Below are 14661 nucleotides of genomic sequence, written 5' to 3'. Positions count from 1 at the left end.
TGAGTAGCTAAAAAGTTCAAAGAAAAGTAATGGCGGAGAAAGTAAGGTGAGGGGAGGCCTTAAAAAAAAAGGATTGAAATTCTAGTCCAAATACAAGGCATAAAGATGGAGATGTATGGAGTAGAAGAAAGCCAAGACTAATGTTTGACAATGCAAATAAAAAAAATTTAGCTACTCATAATCCTGCACAAATTAAAAATTTTCAATTCCATTTGCTTTGCATCATGAGTCCTTGTTTACATTGATATATATATGGATGCTTATCTCCTGCTGATTATGAAGCTTACGGATTGCATGATTTTATCGAAAGTTAGGTGGGTAGATGAGATTGGCAAATCACACACACACACGAGAACTCTTGAGAAAATTAGCCGACATGTGTATTGAATCTTGGAATGTATAAATTTAGAGGTCGACTATATTGCTCATTATTATTTTGCTCGGGACTAGCAAAAGTCTAAGTTTGGGGGGATTTGATAAGTGCATTTTATGCACTTAATTTATATATGATTTGACTTGGATTTTGTGATGTATCGAGTGGATATTATGCATATTTGTTGTTGTTTTTATGAGTTGCAATGATTTGAAGAAAAGTAGCAAGAAGAAGTGGAAAGACGAATTATAGACAGCAAAGTTTACAAAATTACTGGAGCTTCTACAGACATCCAAATCCAATCTTCACCGTTCAAATTGAATTTTTGGATGTTTTAAACTTGCTGTCAAATTTTCAGCTCGATCCGACAGCTAGAACTTAAGATATGATTTTTTCAAGATTACTGCGCATTGGACAAAAGGCATAGAGCCCCAGCGCCTCATTTGGAGCGCTCCAGCGCTTTTCTGTAGCTCAGTAAAAGAATTTTATTCGAAATTTCAGCACCCCAGCTCTAGTTTTTCAGCGCTCCAGCGCCCGTAATTTCATGTCTTAAGCTCCCCAGCGCCGTCTTTTGAGCGCTCCAGCGCTAGACGTCCGTCATTGAAAAATAAAATACGAAACTTGAGCGCCCCAGCGCCGAATTATTAGCGCTTCAGCGCTGCGCAGTCTCCAAAAATATGGAAAGTCATTAATCAAGTTTTAAAAGGGATTTTATGACTTATTATGGAGGATACGAGGGTTTAGAGAGTATTCAGAGTTTTTGAAGGCTAGAGACGGCTAGAGACCAAGGAAAAGGGAGAAGAAGCATTCTTGGCACGAAAACGGATGAAGTGACTACCGGAGACGGAGAAGCATCATCTACCTTCGTTTTTATTTCATTCTTTCTCCTAATTTTTGAATGATGTTCAAGAACATGCTTTGTTTGATTTTTATTTTCATTATGAACTAATTTCTTTGTCTAGAGGGACGACGTAATATTTTGATTGATATATTAGAATTATTCATTTGGTTTATTTGTGTTTTCCTGAATTGATTGCGTTCAATTTACTGGCCATAGATTGAATGATATTTTATTTAGAATCTATCACTCGAGAGAGGAGATTTTGAATACGACATAGAAAAATACATCTTTGGTGTTTATATTGTTCGAGAGGCATATAACTCCATTGAAGCCTTTGTAAGAATTATTGTGCTATTTATCGGATTTAATAGTTGAACTTAGATAGAGATACTGAGTTTGTTATTGAATACGAATTTCTGCTTGACACTCGAGAGAGGTAGTAGAAAATAATAGGGATTCTTGACTAATAAACTAGAAGAATATAAGATATAGATTTCTTTATGAATTAAACTGGTGGATAGTTAAGTGATGTCAAACCTCTAGAATTTGTCTCTCATTGAATTTTCGTCTTGCGAACTCGCCGTTAATTAATTTTATTTATTGCAAATTTTAGTTTGATATAAACTCAAATCATTCTCGTAGCTCTACATAGGATTAAGATTTTATTAGTTGCAAATATTTAATATAATATCATTTTATTCATTTTCTCTGTGGGATCGACTTGGACTCATTTTCTATATTAAAACTTGACACCGCGCACTTGCGGGCACAAAATTACGCAACAAATATGCATCAAGTATCCATAACAAGAGAAATCCAACATAACATAGCATGTGTACACGACCATTTTAAAAATATCTATGCATCATAAGTATAAAGAGGTATCCAATTTTTAGAACGTGTTCGTTGAGTCTGGGGCAAAAGATCTTCTGCTTTCCGGTGGGAAGATATTCTACTATGTAATATGAGTCTCAACTTGGGTTAGTTCATTCCTGTGATATTGTCCATTTGTTTAGAACAGAGTTGCCTTCCATGTAAAGAGTTGTCTATCGTGTGTATCGATTCTTGGCACGATCTAGTCAATCCAGGGTGCATCCAACATCTTTGCCATAAAGGCATACCTGTCTGCAGCTTCATCGATCTGAGATACGAAGTGGCTTAAAAATCAGTCATCAAAACACCAGCACCATTCTGACACAAGGAATGAAAATGCAGCATATGTATGTGTTACCATTTTCTGTGTTGGTCGCCCTGCTCCATGCCCAGCTTTACGTTCTATGCGTCCCACAATTGGGTTGGTTTGAGGACTTTTTTCTCTACTTGTGCATAGCACATGTTGCATGGTCTGTAAAACAAACGAACGAAGGAAGATTTGACGAAATGAAATGACCCACCAACGGAACAAACAATGACATAGTAGGGAAAACTGGCAAAATAAAGAAACTTAAAAACTCAAAGATAGAAGACGCACTGCTAATAATTTCAATGAATGTAATGGGACAACACGATCATCGTGGTCAGCTGTCAATAACATGGTTGATGGATACTGAATAACCTTATCAGAAGGTTTATCCCATGGTCTCCTAACATTATGCAGGGGAGAATACCTGAAGGAAAATGCAAAAGGACGATCAAAATTAACATCAGACCAAGCAAGATTCTGCTATCTTGTGGAGAGGTGGCAGTGAAACGTGAGACAAAAGTAGCAGAACAAAAGTTGTGTCTAGCTCTCTCTAAGTGGGAATGAAGACATCAACATTTATTCCATGAAAGCCATTTTTAGTTCTCAAGCGAACTAGAAGGCCAAGATTTATAATTTACCAGAGATTACAAAATATATACAAATTGTAAATTATCCAATGCCAACATGAAATACTGCACTGGAAACCTTCACACTAACGATCATTGCGAAGTGACAGTTCATACAACTAGCCTAATTTTAGGTAGTTGTACACTGGGGCAGAAGGTTCTGAAGGAGGTAAAATGGCTCACTTGATCAACCAATTGAAATCTTCCTCATTATCTGAGCAGCCAAAGTCTGAGGTCCATGCATGGCCTGGTTTAAGAGTAGAAGAAACAAATCTCAAAACTAATTAAGGTTTATTAAATAACAGCCTTCTTTATCAAGTTTGTTCTCACCGATGGTGAACTTGTGAAATCTTAGCATGTCCATAACACCAACATGAGCAAGAGCACACTGAAAAAGATCAGGCCTCTGCAATCACAGCATTTTGAATTTCGAATTGAAGAAATTAGACTAAAATGTGTAAAAGATAAAACAAAAACAAGTAGAAGTGGAGAAAAATAAAAATAAAAAAAACACAATGAGAAGTAGACCTGATTGATACATGCCCCAATAAGAAGGCCGCCATTGCTTCCACCTTCAATACACAATGAGAAGTAGACCTGATTGACACAAGATACTCAGCTGCTGATATGAAGTCGTCAAAGCAATTCTGCTTCTTTGCAAGGGCACCAGCTTTATGCCATTCTTCTCCATACTCTCCCCCTCCACGAATGTTTGCGATGCAAAAGACATCTAAATGCTTTGCAATCAGAATACGACCAACGGTAAAATATGGTGTAATGCTGACATTAAATCCACCATATCCATACAGCAAACATGGATGAGATCCGTCCAGGCAAATACCCTTTCTAGCCACTATGAACATTGGAATCCTAGTACCGTCTTTGCTAGGCACAAAAACCTGACAAAAGAACATCCAGTGAGCTGAAGAAAGATAATAAATTACCAAATAAATTAAGCCTAAAATCCGAGAACTTAGACAACGCTTATGTGAAGCCACCACAACATGTCTCTGGATTTAATCCCAACTGGCTGATATCTTATTTACCTGATGGACTTCAAACTCTTTCTTGTTAAAGCCGGGAACAACAATTTCTCGAAAGATTTTCAGTTGTGGGACCTCTAGTTTTTGGTTGCACATATATATGATGTTCGGGATAAGAAAGCTTGTAAATCCAATAAAGACAATGGAGTCTTTACGCCGACAAGAAATCTGAGATACTGATCCAATATCAAGCGGTAAATGGCATAAAAGAGCGCCTATATGCAAATCCCTCAAGTGCAAAACATTTTTCACATCACTCAGATAGTTCGCTATTATTTGATTTCCATTCACAGCTACAGCAGATTCAAGCACATCTTTTTCATTCTCTCCAAGTATTTCCACCCAAGAAGTGGACTCTTTCAGATCAACTCTGACTAGCTTGTTTCTAGGAGCATCCTTATTAGTAAGAAATGTAAAAATTGAATCGTCATTTGCTACGTATTGATAAGAGGCATCGAAATTATTTACAAGCTTTACAAAAGGAAGCAGCTCCTTTTTCCCTTTGCAGCCTTCAAGACCATTTGGGAGCATCGTTATGTCACAGTAATAAATCTTGTTGACAGGATCACAATTTTCTTGAGTATATAACAGGATATACTGCAAAATAAAATAAAAAAGTAGTTAATTAAAATACAAGAAAAATAACAATACTCGAAAAAACACTACGAATGTACCATAGCAACACTTAACTTTAGAAAGACTAACAACAGGTTTACCGCAGAATCATAACCTGTCTAGAGGTTTCTCTAACACTGGACTGCCATTTAACTAATTTTTAGACAAAAATTCCATTATTTAGAATTTGTGCATGAGGCAAAACTTATTTTGCTGAAACTTTAAAACATGTGCATTGACAAAATTGATGTATGCTGTCACTTGTGGGAAGTCTCAATTTGGCTTTCTTTTTTTAAATGAAAAGGTTACTAAATTTTTGAAGCCATATTTCTACGACTGTCCACGAACCACTTAATGATGCACACAAATAACACTACTGCACTACTAAATTACAGTGGTATAACCAGTTTGCAACCGACCATGAATAATGTATAATGCAGTGAAATTTTGTTACCTTCCCATCTTCTGTCACTGAGGCCGATCGAGTATGTTTCGGATTCTCGGGATCATTCCAACATAAGATATCTTCAGACTGACTTGTTCCCAAAAGATGATAATACAACTCATGATGTAGATTGACATTGGTCTCAGTTCCAGCATCCAACTTGTCTCCATCACTTCAACGCAAACAATTGACAGTTAACACACCATAAAAAGGGCCGGCCGATGAATCTTCAATGCAATAGATCATATCATAACCATTTAAAAATCCATGACTCATGAAATTCCATACATTCTCCATCTCAACAAAGCCAATTTATAGTCCTTGTAATTATATGATTTTTTTTTCCATTCTTCAGAAGCTAAGTTTCTTTTGCAAACACCACAAATAATCCAAGAAAAGTCAGATAAAATTTGCTGATGGAATTATCACTTACTCAGGAGCTGGATATCGGCTGTAGAAAAAACCCTTGTTATCATGTGTCCAAGATATAGTTGAAAACTTAACCTGTTAACACAAATATCGCATCATGCTCGTTTCAATAAGAAAAAACCCGATCCAATGCCGTAGATCAAAACGTATTCAATCACAGCTTTCCCTAAAGTCCATAACATACATGTACATTAAAATTGCAAACTTTACCCAAGAAATAATATCAGGTTCGGTATTTCTATCCTCAATCCGCATAACTTTAATGGTGGCCCAATCGCTTCCACTTGAACTAGTGCTGTAAGCTAAGTACTTAGCATCCTCACTAGCTGCATACATATTTAGTGCCACAGTTCCATCTTCACTTAATGTGTTTGGATCAAGTAAAATCTCAGAATTCCCATCCAAACTATCCTAGAACAACACCAGAGAAAAATGCAAACCAATTCAACCAACAATCAAAACTTCAAAAAACGTTGGAAAGTTCAATTTATTTTTTATATATATATTTTTTTATCAAGAACCTGAACATAAAGAACGCATTGCGGCTGAAGCCCCGTGTTGTGGAGGTAAAAGTACTTGTCGCCTGCTCGAAATGGAGCATCATACTTGGGGAAATCATATAGCTTCGTAAGATTTTCGTGAAGCTTCTCCCTTGTTTCGCATGTTTTAAGCACAGAGTCTGCCAAAATCATCTGGTTTTCCACGAACTCTTTTGTCTCCTCTGAATCAGGATCCTCAAGCCTAATCATGCCAATCACAATTCATCAAGAAAATACTCGTTAAAAGAACAGGGAAAACACTCCAAACATTTGCACGACAATCGGATTCAACAATGTTCCAAAGCAGTAGATACAACATGACCCATTCAAACTCATATAAAACTATATATAAAAGCATTTTTCATATGCTCTAGCTTCTTAATCTAAACGCACTCATAATCAAACTCGAAACTACGTGAAGTTACTACGTACCATCGATAAGGATCATGGACCATAATCAAACTCGAAACACCGTGATAATTATCAACCATGGACTCATCTCGACGAGAAGTTGGGTAAAACAGAGGCTCATCAAAGGTGGAGAGCGATCCCATTGCAAGACAAAGTTATCGGCAAAAGAGAATCTTGTTCGATCGAGTTATAAAATGTCCAAATGTTTGTAGATATGCATCACGAAGCCTCGGTAGCGTATAAATATCAGTGAAATGCAGAAAATGTTGGGTGCATGGCGAGTGCATGTGAACATATTTTGACTAATTTAGCATCTACAAAGGTAGTTGAATCAGTTTGAATGGTGAGTAAATGTTGCCATTTGTGGGGATTGTGTCGCCATGGTTTGCTAAAAGGGGACCTTAAATGCTCCTTTTTCGTATCTTTTCAGATTACCCCTTTTTCGAGGTATCTTATGTGGTCAACTCTGAAAAGACTCGATTGCCCTTGCCTTTTTTTTTCTTTAAATAAAATTTTATTTTAGTTAAGATAATGCTACTTGTACACAGAGTTTACACGTTGGGTTACACATGGTACTTAAAACTATAGATTATCCTTGCACTTTATTTGGAAAAAATCTTTCAAAAATACATGTAGGATAATCATGTAATTTTAAGTATCATGTATAACGTAACGTGTAAGACTTTGTGTACACATAGCATTACCCAATTATTAATAATCACGACAGTTTGAATCAAACTGAAATATTTAAAATTCAAGAAATCTATATATATAAATTAATTTTTATATGCATTCCATTTTTTTGTTAATAATATGAAAGTTGATCTTCACTCAGATGAGTCTCATCCTTGTATTTTTGTCATTTCTTCTCATTATATGATTTTTTTTAGTAGAAATTACATCGAATCTCGAAATTACATCATATTACAACATTAAAGAGTAAAATTTGCCCGCACAATCGACGAGACTTGAGCATGGACTCGAGACGTGCTTTTCTCGAGCAAGAAAAATACTTAAATCTATCTAAATAAATTAGAAAATCTACCCGCAGTCAGCGAGAATCGAACCTGAGACCTCGTGGCCTCAGAGCCTCAGTTTTAAGTCTTAACCACTAGGTCAAGACCTATTGACAATTATATGAATTTCATATGCACACTTTGATGTTTATTATTTAAAAATTATAAGCTTTGCTTGAGAGATGTGCCATAAAAAGTCTAAACTTGTATATTAAAAGTTCTTCATAGAACTTGTACTTGATTGGTTTAATTTGTGTTTTATTCTAGTATATTTATATGTTTTATTTAACTCAAATATTACTTCCGTGAGATAATTGACCGACGATTTCGGTTGGGAAAAATTCTAGCAAGTGAATTAGGTCAAGTTATAATATAGTTGGACGGAGTCCAAGTCGATTTCACAGAGACTAATGTTTAAATACTAAGATATAGACTATTTAAATTAATCTAGTCTAATTAAAATGAGAGATTTTTTATAAATTAACTACTAATTAAAATAAAATAAATTATTCTAAAGCAGAAGTTTAAATTAAATTAAATGAGCAGGAAAGCTTTAAGACTGATTCAAATTTTAGAAAAATTACCAGGAACACACAACGGTACCAGACATCGATAATTGCCACGTATTGGATTTAATCAAACAAAACTCATTCATATTCACGACAAAATTCCCTAGAATAATTATCAATCTATTTCTAGAATTAATAATCCTATTTTCATTTAACAGTCCAATTATTTCTAATTGAATTTAATTAAACAAAAATGCATTCACGAGTTATGGAATTTCAGCTTTCTCCTAAAATCGCACACTGAAACCGAATACTATTTCTAGTCGGTTTAACCATGTGTTGATCAATATTTTTGAAGCTAATTTCAATCTTTTCTTTTTCAAATCCAGAAGTTAACAACAGACATGCGATTAATTGGTCAGATTAAAAGCAAGAAATAAGCACAAATATTAATCAATAAATATTTCATAAATCAAAATTCAATCAATCTGTTCCATGAACAAAAATCAATAGTCTGGCCCTATCGTGGCCCCGGTCAAAAGACGAATACTCCATAATAATAAAATCAAACAAAGGTTTCATGTTTGAATTCATGACAAAATAAATCAGAAAGAAGAATAAATAAAATTTCAGCGATGGTGCCGAATCTCGCTTGTGTTCTTCAATTCTGCTCTCAGCCGTCAGTTATGAAATCTGGCAAAAGTCTCCCCATCAAAAGTCCCTTTCAATTCGGATTTATTCCCTTTTTTATGTCTCTTCAAAAGCCCTATTTTTTGTCCCAAATAATGTCTAATATTGCCTCCAAATAATAGAATTCCGAAATTTTCAAATTCTGGAAATATATATTTTTTCCAAATATGCGAACCACACGGACCCCGGATAAGGGTCCGGATACACCTCCGGATATTAAATTTTCTTGTGAACAGTAACTACACGGACCCCGGATAAGGGTCCGGATACCCCTCCGGAAGTCCTCTGTCTCGAATTTTTCACAATACATAGGCACGGAGGTTGATCAAAAAATGGCACGGGGTCCGGATATTAAACTGGGCCGAATCCTTCTTTTTACACAATATGCACAGACCCCCTTCCAGAGCATGCACGGGGTCCGTGTATTTTCCTTTTCTCTCTCTTCTTGGCTTCTTAGGATTTTTCCGTGTTTTTCGGTTAAGTTCCGACGTGGCATCGCATTGTTTGACTTTTTCTTCAATATTTAAGCCTTCTCAACTTTTAGTCAAACCTACAAACATATAAAAGTATGACGATCTAGGCGCAAAAGTCGGAATAAAAAATTCCAGATAAGCACGAATACGACAAAATAAAGCGTCAAATAAAAGATATAATTTGTGCTTATCAAATCCCCCACACTTAGCTTTTGTTCGTCCTCGAACAAATTAGAAGAAAATTAGAGATGAGAAATAAAAATGATTTACAACACAAAGTGGCAGAATCAAAACCTTTCAATCTACCAAATCTCGTCACACCCAATCAAAAGCTCATACTTCAAAAATCACAAGCCTCGCTTTCGTCACAATTCAAAACTCGAACACTACCCAGGAAAGATCAACAGAATGAGACGTGTGTAGTGTGAGTGTCAGAACTTATACTCCTCAAAAGTTTTTCGATTTAAGGATCTCTCATGTTTATTCACCAATCAAATTTTTTTTTTTCAACGCCCCATATTTTATCCGCAAACTTAGCTACAACTTTGATAGGATTAGGATTTTAATCCCCTCGTCTATAGCCCGGATGAAGCTTCAACCCCATTTTATCTGCATACTTAGCCTTGACTTTGGTGATTAGGATTTCAATCACTTATCTATGGCTCAGATGAAGTTGTTATCTCTTTTTTTTTTCTTTTTTTTCTTTTTTTCACGAGTTCACCCCTCCCCAATTAACAATTAATTTGCATAAGTCTGACAAATGTGCATGAAGGATGTCTCATAAATTCAATGCAAAACTAGTTCATATCAAAGTCTCTCCTTGCAACTACAGCTAATCTCATTCAGTTCTAGGCACAAAACAATTTCTCAGGCGGTCAAAAATCTAGCAAACTAATTGGTATGTCATGTAAACCACAAGTGCACATTTTTTTTATTTTCAAATTTTTTGCTAAGTGCCGTGAAACAGAGTGTAATGAATGACCTACCCCCACACTTAGAATGCGACACTGTCCTCAGTATTAAGCTAATAAAAAAAAAATAAAGCAAAAAATAGTAATAGCAAAAGCACTTCCCTGAAAAATGTCGACGTCCATGTAACACAAGGGGCAGGCGACAGCCTGAATGATAAGACGCCCAACAATACGCGCGCTCTCTCCTCCTCAATCATCGATTTACTCCGATTCAGTAAAAATCTGCACCCACAAAAATTCGCTGAGATTAACTAAAAAAGAACTAAAATAAATTAAACAATAAAAACGAAACAAAACAAAATAAAAGAACAAAAGGAAAATAAACTGGGTTGCCTCCCAGCAAGCGCTAAATTTATAGTCTATAGCCCGACTGTGCTTCCCTTTCAATTTCAAGGTGGATCATTTGATGTCGTGGATATATATCCTTTATCACCACGATTTCTGCCTATGCTGTCATCCACCATCACTATGGGTCCAAGTCCTTTTATATCATCGATGCTCCACCCCTTGAGCAAATATAATCCCGTAAGAGCCTAGCAAGCTTTGATTCTTCCCTACTTGTAAAAGAAGATGACACAATTACAGGTATACTTGAATCTTCCAACGTTAGATATTTCAAATAAGAGGGCAAATATTTAGATTCAAGTACAGGAGGCTCTTCGATAGAAAATTTTGGATTTTGCGAGATTGCAGTTAATTCTTTCGTCTTCAAAGAGGACAATTTCACTTCATTTCATACCTCAACATTGCTACCTACACATGTACTACGAGCATCAATATTCAGACAATAATCATTGACTTTAGGATAAGAGGATTCATTTTTAAACATATTAAACACAACTTTCTTCTCATTCAACCTAAGTATTAATTCCCCCTTCTGAACATCAATTAATGCTCTACTGGTGGCCAAGAATGGACGTCCTAATATCAAAGGAGTTTCACGATCATCATCCATATCAAGTACCACAAAGTCCACAGGAAAGATAAATTCATCAACTTTAAGCAACACATTCTCCACTATTCCCTTAGGATATTTAATTGATCTATCAGCAAGCTTGAGGAACATAGCGGTAGGTTCCATCACTCCTATACCCAATTTTTTTGCAAGTGAATATGGCATTAAGTTGATACTAGCACCTAGATCACATAAAGCCTTATCAAACGAAATACTACCGATAACACAAGGTATAGAAAAACTCCCTAGATCTTGACGTTTTGGTGGGAGCTTGTTTAGAAGTACCGCCGAACATTCCTCATTCAAAATCACGGTATCCAAATTGGTTAGCTTTCTCTTATTTGATAGAATTTCTTTCAAGAACTTAGCATAACTCGATATTTGAGCTAGGGCATCTGCAAAAGGGATGTTAACATGGAGTTTCTTGAAAATTTCAAGAAATTTTTTAAATTGATGATCAAAATTTAATTGCCTAGCCCTTTGGGGAAAAGGAAGACTAGAAATATCAACATTAGAATTTAAGTCATTTTCCTTAACTTTCTTGCCTTTGCGTGGAGAGAGAATTACTTGTTCTGGTGTGTGCTCTACCTTGACTTCTTGCTCCTCTGTCTTGACTGTCATAGCTTGTTGCACAAAGATGGTGAAACGCCTACTACTAGTAAAATGCGGAAAAACTTTTTTTTTTTTTAAATAATACTATACATATACGCCCATACATATATGTATATAAAAATAACATATATTTCTTAAATAACCTGAAAAATATTAAATAAATAAATAAATCCTTAAAAATGTTTCATGCATCAATTTAAAATGATAAACAATGCTGCTGAAAAATCTCATATGCGGAATAATAATAAAATAAAACATGTTTCAAAATTCCATCATAATGGACTAAATAACTGCGACGGTCACGGGGTCCACTGCTCCGTGAGCTCATACGTCCTCACCACCGGTAGGAGCTACATAAATGTCATCATGCTCACCTGCACCATATAAGCGTAGTGAGCCTAGGGGCTCAACATGTCTAATCCTTTATAACAAGGGTTAAAATAATGCATCACGTAGATACTAATACATATACATGTACATGAGCATGCATGTAAACATTTTTCATAACATAAATGCTGAATCATAAATCATAAACATAACATAACAATCTTCAACATACATAACATAATTGAGCATGTCATAAACATAAAAAACTGAGTATGGTCATATCCATGAATGTTACTAATAACTGTGCCGACTGATCAGTCTAAAGAACCATCGTACGTGGCGGTGGATAAATCCACCTCTATGCTGGTAGTAAACTACCTCTGTGCCAGTGGTAAAACCACTTCTATGCCGGTAGTAGAACTACCTCTGTGTCAGTGGTAAAACCACTTCTATGCTGTCACATCACTTCAATTTCCATAAAAATATTTTTCATGCTCAATTCTTAATCATAAACACATCATAAAATATTTCATGTATGCATGCACTTAAAATATGTCCGTAATATATATTTAATTAATTTTAATAATAAATATACTTTTACTTAAAATAGACTTCATGCATAAAAATAATTAAATACATATTCCGAACTTAGTTTATTTTCATGGGTTGGTCCAGACTGCTGATCACTCACTCTAAGCCCATTAATCTTAACTTAAAGCCCATAATTAATAAATAATTTTAAAAATTATAATTTTTACTAAAATAAAATACTTACATGTTATTGGGCTTAAATAAAAATATTTAGGCCCAATAACTAATTAATTCATAAAATTCCTAGACTGACCCAATAAAATCGCTGACTAGCCCAAAAATTCCGATGGGCCCACGGGCCCATAAAATTATTGGGTTAACTTAAAAATAATTTAAAAAGCCCAAATAAAATTATTTGAAAGCCCAAATAATTTTATTTCTAATTAAATGGCCCAAAAACCAATTAAAACATTAAACATTTTAAAATTAAAATACTCGAGCCCGGCCCACCTAACCCGGACCCGGACTCACCTGACCCGACCCTAGACCCTACTGACCCGACCCACTACCCTGACCCGACCCGAAACCACCCAGAACCCAAACCCAACTCCCAACCCGTAGCCCCTCCCCTCCTTCCTCGGCTGGGCGAGCAGCAGCTAATCCATGGCTGCTGCTGCCCTGCTCCGCCCACCCCTGGCCGGAGCACCACCGCCCAGACGTAGCCCACGTCTGGGCGATCTGAACCAGACCCAAAACCCGACACCATGCAGTCCATGAAAGGAGGAACCGAGCCCCTTCCCTGCTGCCTTAGAGTCGGCCGAATCTGCACTACCAGCCTTCAACTTGTTCGGCCTAGCCCAACTCAGACCCTAGCCCTGCCATGGTTCGACCTTAAGGACACTAACAGACCCTTGACCCAACCCTCAACAGCACTGGACCGATCCATGTCAGAAAAAGGCGTGAGTCATGGCAAGAAATATCAACATATGCATCAAAATATTCATACACTGCCTAAATTCGAAAAGTTCATGCTAGAAATCTGAAATAAATCATCATGCGTGAATAGTAGCGTATATGGTGTTCAAACGAAGGAATAGACATGCCTTTCACCGAGTTTTCGATTGAAATAAGATGCTTGATGCGTGTACGATGTCCGGGACGAACGGATCTTTAAACCAAACCAAAAACCTCCAAGTTTTGGTTATGGAGGCTGTTGAAATCTACTGGAATCGTGAGAATGGGGTGGGAGAAGGAAGATGTCGGCTGATGGGGTTGGGGTGTAGGGTAGGTTTAGGTTTTTAGTTTTAAAAAAATAATAGGTTAATAATTAAAATAAATAGTATTTAGATAATATACTAAAAAAACTTTATTTAAAACTCCTAATAATAAAAGAAATCTGATACAAAACTCAAATCCCGAAATTTAGACTTAAGGAATTTTTAAATATTAATAAAAGTCATTAAAATGAATTATTTTGGCCAAAAAATCAATTCTTAAATTAACATATAATTAAATACTAAAATTTTCTTGACAAAATATCTTAAAATAATATTTTAAGGCTCGCAAAACTCATAAAATAATTTTGGCTAAATATTTTGGTATCTCGTCCGTCCACGGTCCCGTCTACGCGATCAAAACCAATAATTCCTTAAAAATCTAAAAAAATACCATAATTGCGGGTTAAGTGCTAAAATAAATTTAAATCATGCATATAATTCACATAAATGTCATTTAACCCAAATATAAATTTTTAAATAATTAATTTCCCTAATTATGCATGCGAATTCACGTGTTGAAATTTCCGGGTGTTACAATTCTCCCCCCCTTAAATTGAATTTCGTCCTCGAAATTCGACGGATCAAATTCTAGTAACGGAGTTCTTCAAAATCCAATTCACTAAACTCATTATCACATATCTAGTTCCCAAGTTTCGGTATCCCAAAAGTAATGCTTCTGCTGCGCACTCTGATAAACAAAATATTTTTAACTACACCAAAGTTCCCTTAAAAGAATAGGTTAGGGCATACCGGAGATCAAAGAGGTGTTTGGGTCTACCCCAGCTGCTTGCATGA

At 35.8% G+C, this 14661-nt stretch overlaps 1 protein-coding gene and 1 pseudogene across 1 annotated transcript; both read right to left on the bottom strand.

Annotated features, from left to right (window-relative positions):
- Window positions 1-1964: 1964 nt before the first annotated feature.
- Window positions 1965-6690, bottom strand: LOC140863991 (uncharacterized; annotated as a pseudogene).
- Window positions 6691-10187: 3497 nt separating this feature from the next.
- LOC140861885 (uncharacterized) lies at window positions 10188-11740 on the bottom strand. The gene is made up of 2 exons (XM_073264887.1): window positions 10904-11740; window positions 10188-10217 (listed from the first exon to the last, which is right to left on the bottom strand). Exons 1-2 carry the CDS (start codon window positions 11738-11740, stop codon window positions 10188-10190), a joined length of 867 nt encoding a protein of 288 aa, XP_073120988.1.
- Between the last annotated feature and the right edge of the window lie 2921 nt (window positions 11741-14661).

The sequence above is a fragment of the Henckelia pumila genome, chromosome 4 (genome assembly GCF_033568475.1).
Source record: "Henckelia pumila isolate YLH828 chromosome 4, ASM3356847v2, whole genome shotgun sequence".
In the NCBI taxonomy this organism is placed as follows: Eukaryota; Viridiplantae; Streptophyta; class Magnoliopsida; order Lamiales; family Gesneriaceae; genus Henckelia; species Henckelia pumila.
Note: the sequence above shows the minus strand (reverse complement) of the source record. Positions and strands in the feature narration are given on the sequence as shown.

Excerpts from the sequence above, each read along its gene's own strand:
- LOC140861885 (XM_073264887.1), bottom strand. The coding sequence starts at position 11,740 with ATGACAGTCAAGACAGAGGAGCAAGAAGTCAAGGTAGAGCACACACCA. Across the intron at positions 10,218-10,903 it reads GTGTAGGTAGCAATGTTGAG|CTTAATACTGAGGACAGTGT; the intron begins GTATGAAATGAA and ends TTTTTTTATTAG.